The sequence below is a fragment of the Brassica rapa genome, chromosome A04 (assembly GCF_000309985.2).
Source record: "Brassica rapa cultivar Chiifu-401-42 chromosome A04, CAAS_Brap_v3.01, whole genome shotgun sequence".
NCBI lineage: Eukaryota > Viridiplantae > Streptophyta > Magnoliopsida > Brassicales > Brassicaceae > Brassica > Brassica rapa.
Genome location: NC_024798.2, coordinates 6080391 through 6099998, shown reverse-complemented (window position 1 = coordinate 6099998; position 19608 = coordinate 6080391). Strand labels below are relative to the sequence as shown.

General features: G+C 37.8%; 1 protein-coding gene across 3 annotated transcripts; it reads right to left on the bottom strand.

Moving 5' to 3' along the window:
- Window positions 1–14156: 14156 nt before the first annotated feature.
- On the bottom strand, window positions 14157–17756 carry LOC103863631 (3-isopropylmalate dehydratase large subunit, chloroplastic). Of its 3 annotated transcripts, none has more exons than XM_009141376.3 (15): window positions 17511–17756; window positions 17300–17428; window positions 17045–17215; window positions 16814–16966; window positions 16673–16741; window positions 16492–16608; window positions 16348–16422; window positions 16037–16114; window positions 15840–15935; window positions 15708–15757; window positions 15385–15439; window positions 15161–15292; window positions 14816–14863; window positions 14561–14719; window positions 14157–14460 (listed from the first exon to the last, which is right to left on the bottom strand). In XM_009141376.3, exons 1-15 carry the CDS (start codon window positions 17562–17564, stop codon window positions 14320–14322), a joined length of 1527 nt encoding a protein of 508 aa, XP_009139624.1. In that variant the 5' UTR covers window positions 17565–17756; the 3' UTR covers window positions 14157–14319. The 3 variants fall into 3 exon arrangements, with proteins under 3 accessions (XP_009139624.1, XP_009139623.1, XP_009139625.1); XM_009141375.3 differs by having other exon boundaries at window positions 17300–17434; window positions 17511–17745; XM_009141377.3 differs by having other exon boundaries at window positions 17300–17425; window positions 17511–17725.
- Window positions 17757–19608: the final 1852 nt, after the last annotated feature.

The window sequence follows — 19608 nt, the reverse complement described above, 5'->3', positions numbered from 1 at the left end:
CCTTGGTTTAAAATTAAATAAACAAACAAAAATAAATAAAAATAAATAAAATAAAAAGAAAAAAAATAAAAAAAAAATGTTTTTTTATAGTTTAAGATTATATGTTTTCAGATTCGAAATTTTTTATAATTTTTTTATAAATTTTTTTTCGAATTTTTTTTTCAACTTTTCTTTTTATAATTCAAAAATACTTTTTGAAACTGTTTTTTTAAATATTATTTTTAATTTTTTAGTTTTTATTTTTTATTTTATAAAATTTTAAACTCTAATTTCAAAACCCCACCCCCTTAACTCTAAACCCTAAGGTTTGGATTAATTAACCCAAGGGATATAAGTGTATATTTATCTCTTTAATAAAACATATTTTTGTGACTTTGAACCTTGAGTGCTAGTTTGGGAACAAAAACTTGGTTTGGTGCTATCATAGTCTTTTTCTCTTTTTGTAAAGCTTGTCATTTCTCCAAATTTAAATTGATTTTTTAAAATTTCTTGTTAATTCATATGTATTTGTTAATATTAGAGTTCCTAAATGAAATTCATAAGTTAATTGCTTATAATTATTTGGTTAGCAATATTCATGTTCATTAATGTTTCTATCTAATGATATAAGACTTCTTGAGAAATTTGCTGCGAAGTCTTCTCCGTTAGTTTTAGTAGAATTTCTAAGTCTTTCAACATAAACTTGTCATGCATGGCCCATGCCAAAGTGCCTTTAAAGAAGATAGTCTCTCCTGAACCGTCGCGATAAGACACCTACTACCAGACTTATAAATGGACTAGGCCAGGATAACCCGGGAAAAATCTCCAAGAAGCGATTTCTTGCTCTTACTATCTATTAACCTACTGAGAAGGTAGGACTCCATTTGACCATAGTTCACAGGTTATCTCCCGAATTCACCCATAAAATAAAAAAAAATAAGAGGAAAATTATTGGTGATAATTAATCCAGGAAGTCATTCCTCATGCCCAGAGCTGGGTGCCGGCCTTCTTCTCCTGCCTAGATGACTTCCGGCCTCAGGGTATTGTTTTCCTCGTTTCTATGGGTAAAATGGAAAACTTCTTCTAAAGAGGGATCATTTCATATTTCAGGATATGGAAGGATCTAACCTAGATTTATACTACAAACACTTATAAAAGGAACTTCTAAACCTTAGAAGAGGGGGATCGACTATTCTACAATTCGACTACATAGATAGGCAACTATAACTAGGACTTCTGGACCTCTTGTAAGTCCTGCTCTATTAATCAATAAAACACTACATTTGATCCTTGTTCCTTATTCCTTATTCAACTGCTTAACTTCATGTTTCCGTAGTATCACGAAGAGCTCTATTTTATTTTACCCTAAAAATATGTATGGACAAGTATTTCAGCTGCAAGGCCATTACTGGCGTTGAAAATTAGACAGAAAATTCATTTTAGATATGATGTTAAGGCTTGAGAGGAACCTTGGATTCCGACTACATGTGAGGCCCGACATGCCCAAAGTTCCAGTTGTACAACCCATAATAATAGTTAGTGACTTCATCATAGAGGAAACAAAGGAAAGGAATGTGAAGATGCTTGTAAATTTTGTTGATCCAGAGGACATATCTTTAATTATGAGCTTGACCATAAGCGGAAAAAATTATTGTGATAGTTATTGCCATACATTTACGAAGAATTATCAGTATACTATTAAGTCGTGATACTAGATTGCTAGAAACATCCTAAATTAAGAAAATGGCATTGTATATTCGGAGCCTAGAATCATTAGGTTCCAAGCATTCAATTTGAAAAATAATTCTCCTCAGAATATCCACCATCTTATATGGCGGCTGTTAACATGACATGTAGCTGTAACAAGAAATTTGATACGTTGTCATATGCGATGTGACAATCTTTGTCCTAGATGTGGGAAACCAAGTTTGCAAGCATGGACCTTACGGCCACACTGTCCAATCCGAATATTTTTCCTGTCTCGCGTGTCTACACCAATATGGATTACCTATTCTGCAGCATCATCTATAGCGATATAACCACCATATATTATTGCTTTACAAGCCAGATGCTTACAGAACATATATTTGGTGGATGGCTCTTTGACTTTTACATTGCAATTTAGGGGTTGTGAATGAGTTTGGAAAGACATGTCTGGAAAACTCCAACCAATGGTGTGACACCCTCGATCGTAGATGACCGGAAATGACACGGTCGATGTTCCTCGATGGTCGATCCGAAGTTCTCAGAATACCTCCGATCACCTTAAACCAACAACCAAAGAACATCAACGCTCCTATCGAATATCACTCTAGGCTTTTCAACCCGAAAAAGAAATATCGGATAGTTAGTTCGTCCGGACAAGGACTAATATCATATGGAACCCGTACTTTAAAAACAATCTTTATATATATCATTTAAAAGCATCTTACAAAATTTGTTATAATTTAACCTTGAGGTTTTCGGTCAACAAATCTTATACCTAAGAAATATCAAAATTACTTTTTTAAGGATAATAAAACTACCGCTGGCTAATGTTGTTTCTTCCCGTCCTAGAGTAAGGTTTCCCGTCAACTGGTTACCTGGATCACAAATGAGTCATGAGTAACTAGTTTACTCAGTGAGCCTAGTCCCGCACCCCAACGTATATTAGTAATATCTCGAGCAATCAACTCCATTTGTATGCAGTGGAAATATATTCCATAATTAATAAGAATGCATATATAAGGCCTATCATTCCATCGATGTGAATCTTATCTTAAACATCATCTCCATGACACCCGCCATACACTCATACTTATAATATATATATATAGACTAAACCCGGAAAACCACCAAGGTTAACCGAGCCTAGCGGGGAAATAAATATAACCATCATCTCCATTAGATATTCCAAGATCGAACATCTAACGCTGCATGCAGTTACACGGCCTCCAGGGTGCGACCCCATCATCGTGTCTTCGTATCTTTGTTCCGTATCGCAGGAACAATTCACGGTAATGCGGGAACTTTCGGGAGAGTGAGTATACAATAAGACTTCACATGATTTATACTCATTTATCTAATACTATACATATGTATTAGTACTTGAGAACAAGTACTAAGGTTTGGAATAAACCTCTATGATTATTCATAAATATTTATTAAGTGTTTACACTAAGTAAACACCTCGCCAATTTAATATTGATCAAGAGACAAAGCCTGTCAATCATCTACATTCAGTATTGATCAACCATCTATCTAGACTCACCTTTTAGTCATTGAGATTGGCTAAGGTAGACTAGACACGAGCTCAAGCTAATCACATTCCACTACTGGTACACTTCAGATTCGTAAGGATCAACAGGACATGTCTGGCTGATCCAACCACTCTCCATGACATCTGATCCGAGCAAGACAAAACACTCCAATTGACCGGTTGTATAAAACTGATTCAACCATGCAGTTCATGATTCAGGACAGCTACTAAGGGAAGTTCAGAACAGGTTCAGTTCAGACTAAGTTTGGTTCATACTATAACAATAGCTAAGAAGTTTCAGAACAATAATCTGATCCATCTATCAGTCAAGTCTGATTCAGAGACAAATCGCTTCAGCTAAATGATTTAGGTGCTAGCTGACCATGAACTGGACTAATATCAATCCACATAGGCTTTAATCAAACTGATCCAGATAGGTTATTCATCAACCAATAACCGGCTCTTTTCAGAACTTATCTAAGAGCAAGAAGCTAAGGCTTACCAGCTATACTAAACTGATTGGTGAACACAGCTGATCCTCTCCTTCAATCTCTACTCACGCTGACCTGAGCAGCATAAAGGTTCCACGGTAGGCTTAAGATAAGAAACAGAACTTGGCTTAGGTTTTAATCAGACATGAAGCTTCCTTAAAACTGATCTGATCAAACTGACTTAAAATCTTACCGGTTTAATACTTGATTACTAAGCTGTGAAGTGATCTCATGAATCTTCTAGACAATCTATTAATTTTTCCATACACCCCAGTCACTGATTCAAGGCACAAGAGGGTTAGGAAGGCGTCAATTCTCAGATCTCTCTTGAGAATTTTCTCTGAATTTTTCTTATGGTTTTCTGTCAGATTTTCTCTCTTCTCTCTCTCTGATTTTTCTGAAAGTTTCGCTCTGATTTTCTTGTGGTTATGGACGACCAGAAGAAAGAAGATGGTGTTTTATAACTGTTGGGGTCAAAATCGGTCACGACGGAATCAATGTCTGAAAGTCCGTAAAAATCTGCATAAACGTTTTTACGAAAAGTAATCTTCGTAAAGATACCTTTACGAAGAGCCTTGCAGTAAAAACCTCATCCAAATCTCAATCGAACCACAAAATACCGATTGTACAAAGGCAACGGACATGTATCCAAATCGGCCGCGGAAAAGCTCGAGTATGGAAATCAGACCGCGGACAAGCCAAGCTCGATCGATACGCGGCGACCAAGCATGCACACAGCTCGGGCGCTACATAGCGACCGTGCTCGAGCCAAGCTCGGTCGCTACGTAGCGACCGAGCCCGAGCCAAGCTCGGTCGCTACGTAGCGACAGAGCATCCGTCTCGCTCGGTCGCTATGTAGCGACCGAGCCCGAGCCAAGCTCGGTCGCTACGTAGCGACCGAGCGTCCTTCGAGCGTCCGTCTCACTCGGTCGCTACGTAGCGACCGGGCTCGAGCCAAAGTTTGGTCGCTGCGTAGCGACCGAGCTCTTCCGAACATCAGTATGACACCAGTCCATGCATTCTCGTCAAACCTTCAAATGCTATCTCCCGAAGACCGTAGCGAGCTCAGTCTATGTTTTCTGCTATTCTAAATCATCGATCAAACTTCACGGATTAGAAACCGCGGAAAGTTCTTTCTTTGTCGAAAGAAATCGTAGTAAACTCTTCGATTCGGAAGACGGCCCAAAGGGACCTAAAACACGACTCGAGGCCCATCCTGCGATTTCTTAACCAAAAGCCCGTAAACCACAGCCCGGTTTACGCTTGGTCCACAAGGAAGGATAAATGTCAAGTTTTCGCGGATAAATACGGAAGTTTTGAAGATAATTGTGAATATCGGGAAAAATGGAATATCTCCATTTTTACGTTATGACGGCTTAAGGGCAGAAGAGTAAAAGCGTAAACCAACCTTGGAGCTAGTATATAAGGAGTCCTAGGCGAGGAGCATGGAGAGAACTTTTAGATTCGGAATTCTCTGCACTTAGAAACTTTAGGCTTATTCTCGACAAGTTCGGTTTCTATGACTGGCACTCGATTACTAGACGAACTCGCCGAGGCAGTTCGATCTCTTGTCCAGCTCTATCAATTGAACTACGTTCGGCTTGATCCTCGAAAGGGGTACGTAGGCAGCCTTTAACAAGGTTCAGTCCGAAATCAATCAAAAACCTTTTCTTTATCTATTTTGTCTTTCGTTATCGAGCTGCGACTCAACTAGGTTTGAGCTATTAGGCCGCTAGAACTAAGTAACTCGCTGACAGCCTTTGCGGCCAAAGCTTTCATGATCTCTTGTAATGATCGCAACGCTCTTACGCGGACTCGAAATAAGATCAACTGTTTTCCCTAAACTCGTTTGTTATCTTTTCATAATTTCCGCATATATTTGGTCACTTGTCGTTGGCTCCCGCAGAGATCCGGGACCTCTGGGAAATTAGGGTTTTCCTAGTTTCCTTATTTAAACGGAAATCGACAGTGCGAATTTCGGTTCCCACAATAACATAAAAAGTTGCTCCAGGTGAGGGTTTCACTCAACACAAAGCAAGGCTGAGAAAGGACATGTGGAGAGCAGCTTCAGCACTTCCAACAACAAGCTGATGTCCTTTCCCTCCCAAGAAGAAAGCTGCAAGCAGCTGGTGACAATCATGTGACTGAATTAATGAGCAAGCACAGAAAGCAGCTTGTGAGTTGCATGTGCTAATTACTACATAAGCATCCAAGCAAGAAGGTGCATGGCATGTGACTTAATATGTGAACAAGCAAGCTGGCTTAGGATATGATAGCATTGGACGGGTCAAGATTATTAAGGAGGCTGGTCGATATATCTGCATAATATTTCGACCAATTATTTCTTGTCCTTCGGCTCTCAGAATTAAGCTTAATAAAAATTTGACCATAATATATAAGACTCGACCAAACTATCAAGGAAAGGTCTTTTGACCACAAGACAGTCCCGTCGAGATATTAATTCACCGGGTCGATTTTTATTTTTAATTCTGGTCGAACCAGCTTCAAACTGGTCGAGCAGAATTTTTCTCGACAAAAATTCTATCTGCTCGTGAGGGTTATTACATTCTTCCCCCCTTAAAAGAATTTGTCCCCCGAATTCTGAAAACATAGCTGTACACACTTTACTGAACACTGTCTCTGAAAGGAGTTCTGGATATTAGCTCTGAACTTATCTTAATTTGCCCATATCAAAACAACTCATGGTCGATTCCTTGATTCCCCCAACCGATCCTTTCTTTTCTAAGCAGCCACTTTAAAGATAACCAAATTCTTTACTCTGCACAACTCTTGTCAACTGTGGTATGTATACTTTTTCTAACAATCTTGTCTCTGTAGACTATCACATCTCAACATTTTCTATATGGTTTCTCCCATAACAGCAATATGAAATTTGGAACGTTAGGTGATGTGCCATACGTGAAAGTAACATCTCGAGTCTGGTGAATGTTAACTTGATTAACCGTGTAACAATCATACAAGAACAGGTACGATCAATCACACCAACATGATTCAGACCAAGGGTGCTACTCTCAAATACACACACTCACCCATTCCAAGAATGATTTTACTTACTGTATTCTATACACTTCTGATCTATCTGAGATCCTCTTCATAATCTTCTGAACAACTTAATCTCTATGGTGTTTCCCATGACCAATTCTGGTTCTATTGATTTTTGATTTCTTTATTCTGTCCAGCAACAGAGGATTCAACAAGTTCGTCTATACCAAGCTTGATTCACCAACTGAATACTCTTGTACGACGAATTCATACTTTATGTATTGATACAACCTTAGCATTCCATATGCCTTACAGTCATATATATATTCCTTAACTCAGCTATCTTCTTCGGTGTTCATTTAACATCTCTTTCAACTCATCTAGTTTAATCTTCTGGTAGAACTTGAGTTCCTTCTTCCACGTCTTTTCTAACTAACCTTGTGTACATAACACTCCTCATATAATCCACAAAAATTATCTTTATTTCGTTCCTCCTAAGTTCTCCTTAAGTTCTCATTTCTCAACTGAGTTCCTTGTGGGAACCGAAATTCGCACTGTCGAATTCCGTTTAAATAAGGAAAGTAGGAGAACCATAGTTTCCCAGAGGTCCCGAATATCTGCTAATACCACACGCTAAGCAATCAGAACACGAGATAACAACGACAAAGTATAAAAATCGTAAAAAGAGAGCAAAGAGAAGTCTTATTCCGAATTTGCGTATGACTTTACAACAAGGTATAAGCTTGGGCTCGAGAGCTGTCGGCGAGATTCCTAGTTCTAGCAACCCTAAGACGGCTAAACCTAATTGAGTCACAGCTCGAAATAACAAAAACAGAAAGTTTCCTAATTGCTCTAAGTGCTAAGTTTGCTGTGAAAAGTCCTCTCCCATGCCTCTCGCCTTGGACTCCTTATATACTCGCTCCTAGGTCGGTTTACGCTTTTCCCCTTCTGCCCTTAAGCCATCCTAGTAAAAAAAATGGAGATATTCTATTTTTCCCGATCTTCGTAATTATCTTCAAAATTTCGTATTTATCCGCGGAAACTTGACATTTATCTTTCCTTGCGAACCAAGCAAAAACCGTCCTACGGTTTACGGGCTGCTGGTTAAGATCGTAAAGTTGGCTTCGAGTCATGTCTTAGGTTCCTTTGGGTCGTCTTTTGACTTGAAGCGTTTATTATGGCTTCTTTCGATAAAAAACAAGTTTTCCGCGGTTTTTATCGTAAAGTTCGGTTGAATATTTCAAATGTCGGAAAACATGAAATGGGTTCGCTACGGTCTTCGGGAGATAGCATCAAAGGGTAGACGAGAATGCATGGATTCGTGTCGTATCGACGTTTCGGAAGAGCTCGGTCACTACGTAGCGACCGAACGAAACGCATGCTCGGTCGTTACGTAGCGACCGAGCGAGATGCACGCTCGGTCACTATGTAGCGATCGATCTTGGCTCGAGCTCGGTCGCTACGTAGCGACCGAGCGGGATGCGCTCGGTCGTTACGGGACGCACGCTCGGTCGCTACGTAGCGACCGTGCGACCATATTCGGGCTTTTCTCTGATGTCTTGTGTTTCTTCCGCAAAACTCCTCGTAAGAACAAATCTTTTCCGAAAAAGTATTTGGAGTAAGAAAATTTTTACTTTCTTCTTTGGACGTTTTGAGTGTTAACTTCGTCGCAACCGTTTTTGACCCAAACAATTAGCCCCCCAGCTCGTTAGAATCGTGGATCGAGAGACGAGATTCTAGCGTGTGGTTTGGCAATTTAGGCAAAGATAGGCGTATCGGGACGCACGCTCGGTCGCTACGTAGCGACCGTGCGACCATATTCGGGCTTTTCTCTGATGTCTTGTGTTTCTTCCGCAAAACTCCTCGTAAGAACAAATCTTTTCCGAAAAAGTATTTGGAGTAAGAAAATTTTTACTTTCTTCTTTGGACGTTTTGAGTGTTAACTTCGTCGCAACCGTTTTTGACCCAAACAATTAGCCCCCCAGCTCGTTAGAATCGTGGATCGAGAGACGAGATTCTAGCGTGCGGTTTGGCAATTTAGGCAAAGATAGGCGTATCGGACAAAGTTTATACTCTAAACTCCGCGGAGGAAAGTCATCGAGAAAGTATATGTTTTAAAATAAAAAAATTCTAAGCCCATACTTCTATAAGTAGTGAGCTCTTGTCATTCATTTCCTTCATACCTTCCCTTCTTCAAATCTTCTCTAGCTACTCTCCTAAATTTTAGCTTTCAACATGTCTTCCTCCCAAGGTGGCAAGAGAAGTTCTGACGTTGAGATGGGCGAGGCCACCTCCCCGGCTCCGATTCCGACTTCTTCCGTCGAAGCGCCGACTTGCGTGACCGACCATCTTTCCTTCCGAGAGAAACTAGCTTGTCGCAAAGCCGAGAAGGAGCCGGTTCGAGCTGGTACCGAGTTCCCATCCTCTTCTGTCCTGGCCGTTGCTCCGGATCATGGAACCGAGGTCAAGGTTCTGCAAGACGCAGGAACTCTTGCTGGCTCGAGCGTTCCGGATACTTCGGTTCTCCCCGCCGGATCGTCCACGACTCCGATTCTCGTCGAGGATAAGGAGAGGGCCGCTGAGTCAATGCCTCCTCCTCCGGTCAGAAAAGAGATCGTTTTAGCGCTGCGTGCTCCTAGTGCTGTTCCGGTTGCTCAGCCTAAGGGCCGGAAGAGGAAGTTTACCAAGGGCAGCGACGGGGATTCTTCGCAACAAGGAGGCTCGAGTCTAGCGTCGGGGCTCCGCGGAAAGGTTTGTCGCCTGTTCAACTCTTTTTTTTATATCTCTAACTGTTTTCTCGTTTCGCAGTTCATGTCGTTGATCGATGGGATGATCAGCGAGTGCGGTTCTGAGGCCAGTCGTCTTGCCGGGGATTTGTCGGAGCTGCAAGGTAGATGGTCTGAGACTGAAGTCATGCTGACGGCTGTCAAGGATTCTCACTCCGCAAAAGTGTCAAAACTCGAGGTTGAGATAGGAGAGCTTGAGAGGAACCTCGGGAAGACGACGGGCTCTTTGCTTAAGGAGAAGAAGGCCAGGAAGGCCAAATCTTCGGAGGTGCGTCGACTTCAGCGTCAGATCGAGGGTGACGCAGGATCGGCGAGTCGCGGGATCCGAGAGGCCACGAATGCTCTCCGCTCTGAGTTCCAGGCTCGTTTGGCGAAGATCTCTGCCTTTCTCGGCTCTCTCGAGTGCATCCGGAGCAGGGATTTGGCCTTGGCGACGATTGAGGGCGGGATGACCGTAGTTCGGGCGTTCCAGAGCGAGACTCCTTCGTCCTTAGAGGCCGAAGAGACTCGGTTAGCTGATTGCAAGGGAGATTTGGCAGCCGTGGATGGAGATTTCGATCTCGTCCTAGCTGATCTGAAATCTGCGTGCTTCCTTCCGACGTGTTCAGTAGACCCATTAAAGTTGGAGAAATAGGAGGCATTTGAGATAAATATGGCATCATCGATCCATAATATGGAGGATAGCTTAGAACAGATGACGGCATAAAGAAATTTGGTGCAAAACCATAGTTTGACATATTTTGGGGTGTGTTTGAACATTAATTTTGAAAATGATAGTTATTGAGATTTGGATAGTTTAAAAGGAAAATTACTCGAATTTTGAGTGTTAAAAGGATCATTATTTTGATCCATTTAACCAAAAAAAGAAGTTTAAACACACAAAAAAAGAATTTGATTGGAGATTAATAGGAATTTATGTGAAATTGACGGATTATTTTTGGTATCCAAATGAAGTGAAACTAGTCTCTTTTTATAGACCATAAAAAATATGAATTTTGAGATAAATTTTATTTTTTTTAAAAATTATTTTTACAAAATAATTGAGTTCTAATAATTTGAGGAGATAGAAAATCTCTAAGATTTAAATTAGCCAATAAAATGATATCATTATTTTAAAAAGATTATGTTGGTCGTAACTCCACTCTCTCACTTATCTCTTCCTCTCATGTGTTGACAACTGTTTTCGCGGGTCCCATTTTCGTGCATTCAACCTGTTGAATGGTTTCAACTCGTTTTAGTGCACGTTTGATTCACAAAAAGTTCAACATTCTCACTGTGAACTTTCAACTGTTGAATTTATAATTTAACATCTCCAAAGCTGCTAGTCTAAGTAAGTTTACGGAAAAAAAAAAAAAAAAGAGGAGTGAAATAGATGTTGAAATGAAAAAGAATAATTAATTGATAAGATAAAAAAAAGAATAATTAATTGATAAGATAAAAAAAAAAAAAAAAAAAAAGAGGAGAATTTAAACAAAGCCAAAAATCTTGGACATCTAGAGAGAGGAGAGAGATTTTTTCTCTCTTTTCATCTCTATTTCCTCCTCCATCGCGTTAGGGTTCGGCCGTTCTTCTTTCTCGTTTTCGGTGGTCGGCGGTCGGTTTCTAACCGTCGACCACCCGTCTTTTTCGTTTGCTGTTCAGCTTCAGTCTCTCCCCTGCCTTCCTCTGCTTCCATCATCGCCTCTTTGCTGCTTCTGCTCTGGATCTCTGATTCGTCGGACCTAAACAGAAAGCTAAAGTGTTCTAGCATTCTCTGGAGCGAGGGCGAGGCGCTGTAAAGTAGATCCGAATCAGGCCGCTTGTATTTGCTTTTTGGGTTCGAGCCACTACCGACAGATCTGGGTCAGATCCGTCACCCCTTGCCGTGGAAGAGCGGATCTTGAGCGTCGCTGCCTCTTCTCTGTTCTTTCCGTCTTGCCGTGTCAGTGCTCCTCCTCCATTGAAGCGAGTCAAGTCTGTAGAGCCTCTCCTCGAAGACCTGGTTTCTTCAGAGCGCGGCGGAGCTGAGACACTCCGTTGAGGGCCTCTTCCTCAGTCAAGCTTACCTTCAACTTCCCATGGCGCTTCCAGCTGCAGTTGTCTACTCCGATTTGTGGGTGTGCTCGGGTTTGGGGACTTTCCCGTTCTGCCGCCTCCGTTTCAGAGGCTCTCATCTGCTCTTTTGTTCCATGCTTTGTGGACTTTCACGAGTCTGCCTGTGCTTCAAACGCCGGAAGGAGACTTTCGCTTTGTTAGTGTCTGCCTCTCCTACTCCTCTGCTCCGGGTAATTTATTGTGTGGAGTGGCCGGTTTTAGCCGTCAACCTACCGCCTACTCCATCAGAAAGTGCTCGTCATTGGCCAGGTGTAGTCTTTTGGGTTTGGATAATGACCTTCTGTGCCTAAATCTCTGGACTGGGTTTTTGATTGGAGCTAGTTCATCGATGCCAATGGCCGGGGCCGGAATTGTCAACCGCCTCCGCCTATTGTGCTCTGAGCGACCCTTGATCTTCTCCTTGTCTGCTGGTCCATTTCGATGTTGACCTACCGGCCTCTATTCAAGTTGTTTATGGTGACCTTGTTCCTTGGTTCTAGCTTCGGTTCTTGCAACTTTGCTAGACCAAATATGTTTCTAAGTGTTTTTTTACTTTTTTTGCAACATTTAGGAACCATCAAGCTTTAATAGCAGAATGGGATCCAAGTTAAGCTTGTATCAAACTTTCATTTTCATTAATGATATTCACATTCTTAGCAAAAAAAAAAAAAAAAAAAAAAAAAAAAAAAAAAAAAGAGAATCGGAATAATACAACGTGAGAATATAAGAAACCCAACATTGATAAAACAAGAACTTGAACACTAATTTTTTTGAAGATAAAGAAACAAAAAGAAGATTGAATTGGAGAAGATGAACAGTAACACGTATTATGTTCTATTCTATATTTCTAGGTTATGTTAAATAGAATAAAAAAAACATACTTCATAATAATATAAACAGTTGTATGCTCTTGATATGAATTAATCGATTTAAATATTTTCTAAGCAAACTCTAGATTAGCGAAACATAATTTTGACATATATTTTATTTTTTGTTCTCTATTAACAATAAATATGTAGATGTGTATAATATCATGTATAGTATATTATTTATACTATTAAAATTAAAGTACCTTTTATAAATAACTATTTTTTCATCTTAATAAATACAACTTTTGCATTACTGAATTAATAATTATTAATTAATTAACCACAAAAATAAATGTTCGATTATTCTCTATTCAAACTTCCCAAACTTAATTAAATAACTACAAATCATTTATTTGGTTAGATTCTTCTTTAACCAAACGTACCCAACTTACAATTATTCTCTAACCGGATTATTCTCTTTTGGTTAAAAGACATGTAATAGTGTTATAGCAGCTAGTGTAAATGACAATTTTAGAACTCGATATTTAATGCAAAAACAACCAGCTCTCACTGTGAGTCTAAATTTACCGTTACAATTCATGTTTATCCTTTAAGAAAATCTTCCATTATCCTCTCCAAGCAAGATAAACCGCCTTGACACTGAGCCTCTTCATGTCCTAAGTCATAAGTGGGTGGGTTGTGTTTTAGGCTGTTTTTGGATCGTTTTACGACTTATGCGGTTTTTACAATTTTTTCTTGGAAAAATCGTCAATTTGCTCGAAGTTAATATACAAAATGATAAAAATCGCTTCCTCTAGTCAAACCTATTCTGTTTTTCAAATTAATTGTTTTAGACTCAACGTTTTGGCTATACTTTAGGAGAAAACAAAGTTTTTCTTGTTTTCAAATCTCAATGGCAACTCTGACTGCGACGAAGCATGGCGATAAGGTAAGGGCGATGGAAAGAGTGGACACATAACGGCGATGAGGGTGGGCGTTGAGGGAAGGGAAAGAGGTCCCAGCGATGAGGGTAGGCGATGAGGGAAGGGAGAGGTCACGGAAATGAGGAGTGGGCGATAAGGGATGGGGCAATGTTGAACTGGCGATAGGAAAGAGAGAGTGTAGCGATGAGGCATGGTCTATGAGGGAGTGGAGAGAGATGATGTGGTCGATGAGGAGTGAAGGAGGAGGAGAGAAAATCGGTGAGGGAGTATGGGAGGAGACAGAGGCGATGAGGACTAGAGAGGGAAGATGATAGCGATGAAGCCGTTCTCCTGCTTTGTCTCGTTTCTTCATTTTTCCGTTGATGATTTCATATGCTTTAAAAATTTGTTTTTTGTTATTTTTTACGAAAATAAGTTTTTACGAAAAATTGTTTCGTAAAACTTATATTATTTGTTTCATGAAAGTTTTTCCGCAAGAAACTCTATGAAGTTTGTTTTTGGAATATTGTTTTTGTAAGCTATGTTTTTCCATAAAAAAACCTTTTGAGAAGTGTTTTTCCGGTTATTTCTTGTTTGGATAGAATTTTTATTTGTTTTTTTTTCGAGAAGAAACATAAGGAGTTTGTTATATGTATTTTTATTCAAGTGTGCACATAATATGTGTTGTCACGATATTTCCGATTTATTCTTACAAGTGATAATTCTCAAAAGATTAACCATAAGACCAATTTGGACCCCCAACATTTTTGTCTTTTCGAAATATCGCATTTTTATCTTTTAATATTTAACCTTCGTCAAATCCATGAGCGTTTACTTATATGATTAATCCTTTGTTCTTTCAAACTCGAAACATAAAATATTGCTTGTTGAACCTATCAAAGTTCAACAGCGAAGCAAGGAAAATACACACAATAGTTCACAATGCACATCACTTGACGATTAAGATTCTCTCTTGAAGCAGCATTAGACTTTTTCCCCCGTACAGCTATCATTAACCTACTGCAAGAACTCTCTTGGGTCGGTGACATGGCCGGTTAGAGCCGAGGCTGCAGCAGTGTAAGGAGAAGCCAAGTATATCTGCCCTTCTTTGTGTCCCATCCGACCGGGGAAGTTCCTGTTCGTTGTCGAGACACACACCTGGAAATGCAGAAATAGCATTTCAAAAGTTCTGACTCGTCGTCAAAAATAGGTGAGGCACAAAGTAATTGGGTAAGTGGGTTCAGAAACAAAAGCGTACTTGAGGTTCATTCAAACGAGCGTAGGTGTCTGCTGGGCCACCAAGGCAGGCACCACAGCTAGGACTGGTTGGTGTGTCACATCCAGCTTCTTCGAATATCTGCGCACACGTCTTTCCACCTGCTCCAGGTACTGGGAGTGCATACACGTCCATCCACACCTGAAGATAGATACAATGCATTTGATATTTATTTTCTGTCATAGACACAAAGCAAAAACAGTTTAGATAGTAACAATGTTGAAATGTATTGCTAACCTTCTGAGTGGCCGGGACAAGAAAAGTTGGAACTTTGACTTGCTTTCCCTACAAATTACACAAACAGATAATTCCATGAGGTTAAACGGCAACCAGTAAGAGGTTATCGAGAAGACAAAAGAATCAACACCGAAACTTATCTCATCCAGAGACAAATAACAACTCTTAACTATATAACTAAGAGAACTATTGCTGGCTGTTTAAAACATAACAACTTTATGACGTCTTTACTTTAGATCAACTACACATGTAACAAGTTGTTTTGTAAGTTTGAAGACTGTAGCAACAGAAACTCGAGTAAAAGGGTTATGTCAACTAAGATACAGAATAACAAGTGGAACTTACTGCTGCATGGAAAAGTTTAGCTGCAGCCATAAAATCCTCAGTCTTCCCACCAGTACAAGAACCGATGTATACTCTGTCAATTTTCACATCTTTGCATTCTCTCGCTAGAGCACGATTATCAGGAGAATGAGGCTGAAAGAAACATTGACAGTAACAAATCAGTTATAGTTACATGAAGTGGTAAAAAAACTCAACGTTTAAACTGGTAACTATGATAAACCAACCTTAGCCACTACAGGCTCTAGCTTCGACACATCAAATCTATAATCTGCCACAAAACTGTGGAACAAACAACGAAAAGAATATGAATATGATCACAAAAGGAAATGTTAAACTACAGAGAATGACAGTAGAGGGCAACTTCCAATAAAACACACACAAATTAAGTGACGATATTCTATTCAGTTGCGTTACGCACATGCACAGTATTTTTGAAACATGTTGTGTGAGGTATTTCCAGATCCACTAATAATTTACATAGAGGTATCAGAAATCCATATTTACTATGTCTACTGTTATATAAATTCAGGGTAACATGTGATTATACCTTGCATTTGCATCACTATATACAGGCTGAAAGGGTACAGATGTCCTATTCTGTAAGAGACAAGAAAAAGAGTAGAAATTGCTCAACATAATGTTCCTTGTTAAAAACCGAAAACAAGGCCATCATACATACCTCAACGTAATTAAATGTCGTCGCATCAGGAGGGATGACACCATTCTTTCCCCCAGCTTCCACCACCATGTTGCACAATGTCATTCGTTCTTCCATCTAACAGCCAAAACAGATAGAAGCAACAATTAATAAATCAGAGAAGTCAAATTTTTTTTATATTCATCTTATAGGAATGTAAAAATACAATGATTTCTTACAGTCAGACTTTCAATAGTTGTACCACTGAACTCCATCGTCTTGTAAGTTGCGCCAGCAACAGATATTTCACCAATGATCTAAAAAGATGGAAGCAAGTTCAAGATACAGAAGAAAACTGCCAGATATAATACTAAGGAGAAACATAAAGAAAAAAAACTTAGATGACTTCACATAATATGCAATTTAGTGAAGACATGACTAGAACACATCAAAGTTGCATATTTACCCTCATACAGTCATACTACTGTGATAATTGCTCTGTACAGGATTTTAGTGAGGGAAAAAAATCAGTAAGACATATCACACTCACCTGCAGAATCAGATCCTTTGCTTGCAAATAACTGGGCATTTCACCATCCAAGATAAACCTCATAGTTGGTGGAACCTGCACAGTCAGGATATGAGCTAAAGAAACAGTTGGTTATAAGACAGGTCTGAAACTATTCTAACAAACCTTAAGGAGGATTTTTCCAGTGCCTAACACAAAGCCTGCATCAGTGTTTCCAATCCCTGTAGCAAACTGACCAAATGCTCCAGCAGTACATGTGTGTGAGTCTGTTCCTAACAAAACCTATCATAAGGAAAAATATTAATCATAACAGAAACAACTCATATTCGGCGAGAGATATTGTTACCTCTCCTGGCCTGCAATGACCTTCTTGTGCAAGCGCAACATGGCAAACACCTTTGTAGTCAGGATTAGCCTACAGATGAGACATGCAAGCAAGATCAAGATTCACAGTTTACACTCCATGGAAATTCCGAAACAAGCATACCCTAAAATCTCCGAGGTCGGTGATATCATAGAAATACTTGATGTTCTGTTCCCTGCAATGCTCCCTCATAATGTCGACGTTGCGGTTAGCACGCTTATCAGTAGTGAATATGTAATGGTCTGGTATAACAACGATCTTCTCCGAGTCCCAAACCTTCAACGTGGACGTAACAATCACAATGAGTGAAAAAGCAAGCAAAGATAATATCTTGATAGCAAGATTCAAAACTACCTTAGCGTTATCACCGAACTCTCTTTTGAAGATACCAAAAGCGCCAGGGCCACAGACATCATGAGTCATAAGAACATCAACGTTAACCCAAATGTTATCACCAGGGACCACTTGTGACTTCTCTGCTGCCTTCGCCAGAATCTTCTCCGTCATCGTCATCCCAGTTTTCACCTTCAAAAATAAAAAAAACAAAAAAAATAATGTAACAAAACTGTAGGAGGAGGAGAAATCACGAGAGATAAGTTAAGCTCAGACCGATCCTGAGGTGGACGATGAGCGCTGCGGAGCCATGACGGAGACGATCTTCCGAGAAATCGATTTCCTCTGGCATCCATGAATCGAAATCTGCGATGGTTTACGGAACGACGAAAACCCCAAATCCTTCTGCCCCTAATTAACAACCATGTAAGAAAATTGAAGATTTGAAATCGAGAAATGGAAGCTGATGATGATGATACTAACTAACCTTAGCGGGGGATTTGCAGACGAAGGGAGAGGAAGAGATTACAGAGGAAGCCATGGTTTCTTCTTCTTCTTCTAAAAACCCTAATATGTGCTCTTTCTCAATTTATATAACCTAACAACACTCCCAACAAGTTTATATATAAAAACTGCGTTGAGCCGTTGACTGACTGGACAGTGGACACCGCGAGAGTCTGTAGGTTGGTGACCCTATGATTTTCTAATCACGTGATAGAAAGACTGTTAATTAACATTACGGATATTTTAACTTTAGCTTATATTATTTTAAAATCCAACTAGATTATAATTTACGAATATATTTTCACAATTTTTTTATAAGTAATATTTTAAGATTTTGAAATTTAGTGTATTTGAAAACTATATGATTACATTATTTTGTATTTATATTAATAAGGAAAATTATTTAAAATATTACTTAATTTTGTTTTTACTTATTTCAACCATTTCATTGTGAAGTTTTTATAAAATATCTATAATTTTTTTCATTAAATTTTTTATATTTAATTATTTGATATATTTTTATATTATAAAATTTATTTGATGTTAATTTATTGATTCTAACATTTTATTTGTATAAAACTACTTGATGTCAACTTGAACCAATCATATTCTCTCATGTATAATTATATATTCTTAATAATAAAAAAAAATTAATAATAAGATTATTTATGAAAATCAAACAAAATAATCTATTAATATTTTGTAGTATCTAAACATGCAAAACTAGTTGTATTTATTTTCATTTTTTATAAATTATGTGAGTGGTTTTAAATAAAAAATAATCTAAAAGAAGATAAATAAAATGTTATTAAAAAGGTAGGACCTAATGTTTTATATTTTTTAGTGAATATTTCTTTTTAATCAAAAAATAAAGAGTATTAATTAATTAGGCTCTGTTAAACTATATAATATAAGAGTGTGTTTTGAATAATAATATTTGATAATAATTTGTGTATTTTCTATAATTTTTGTTTAATTTTATATTATTAAATAAATCAAACAATCACATTAATTACATTATAAAATTTACATTATTCATTATATGCTATATTTTTAATTTTTCTTTTTGTCAGCTGCCCCGCTAAACTAGATCAAATGGTGGTCAGACGAACAGATTTTTCGAAAAGCATCTTTGTCTGGTCGGGTCTGATCTATATGGGTAAAAACTATATTTTAAATATTTTAAACGACTGTAAATTATAAAAACTATTAAAAGCCACACATTGTAAAGTTTGTGATCATTGGTTTAAATCTTTTGTTATAATAAAATACAAATGATCATAAAACTATATGAGTAGAAAGTCTCACTTAATTGATTTTTAGATTAAAAATATATTCAATTTAATATTGTTTAAATTAAACTATATACCTATGAAAATCATTGAATAAATAATACATAATATTTTCATTGAATAAATAATACATAATATTTACGTATTTTTTCATTGAATAAGTATTGAGAACTTATGTATTATTTTCATAGAAAAAAGTACATAATATTTTAATTTTGAAATTTTCTTTGAATAAGTATTGAGAACTTAATGTTTTAATTTCAAAATTTGCACAGAATTTTTGAAAATTGTTATAGATTACTAAAAATATTAAAAGTCTCACATTGAAAATTTTGTTATCAATGTTATAATCATAAAATTATGTAAGTATGACACATTATTTAATAGATAGCTATATAAAATATACTATATATGTTAATATTATTGAAATTTAATTATATACCATATAAAATAGATAAAGTGTTTTCTATATTTATTTATCATAAAATGATTGTAAATAAACAAGAGTGATTATTTTCATTTATATGTTCATGCCAAATTATTTATATACATCATAATTACTGAATTTTTAACTATCTAATATATATTTATTATTTATTATTTCATATAGTGTAAGAAATATAAAATAATAATAATACATAAAAATAATTTGTATACACAATGCTTATTCAATGCAAAACTCATGTCTTAACCTAGTCATACAATAAATTGAGAACACAATTAAATGAAAAAGTTATAATTTGATTGGCTAGTAAATGTGATCTCGAAAAGATGACATGTATTGATGAC

Coding starts and splice junctions, on each gene's coding strand:
- LOC103863631 (XM_009141375.3), bottom strand. CDS start 17,564: ATGGCTTCCTCTGTAATCTCTTCCTCTCCCTTCGTCTGCAAATCCCCC. Junction 16,967..17,044: donor AGTTCGGTGATAACGCTAAG/GTAGTTTTGAAT, acceptor TCCACGTTGAAG/GTTTGGGACTCGGAGAAGAT. Junction 14,720..14,815: donor TTGTCCCGGCCACTCAGAAG/GTTAGCAATACA, acceptor ATCTATCTTCAG/GTGTGGATGGACGTGTATGC.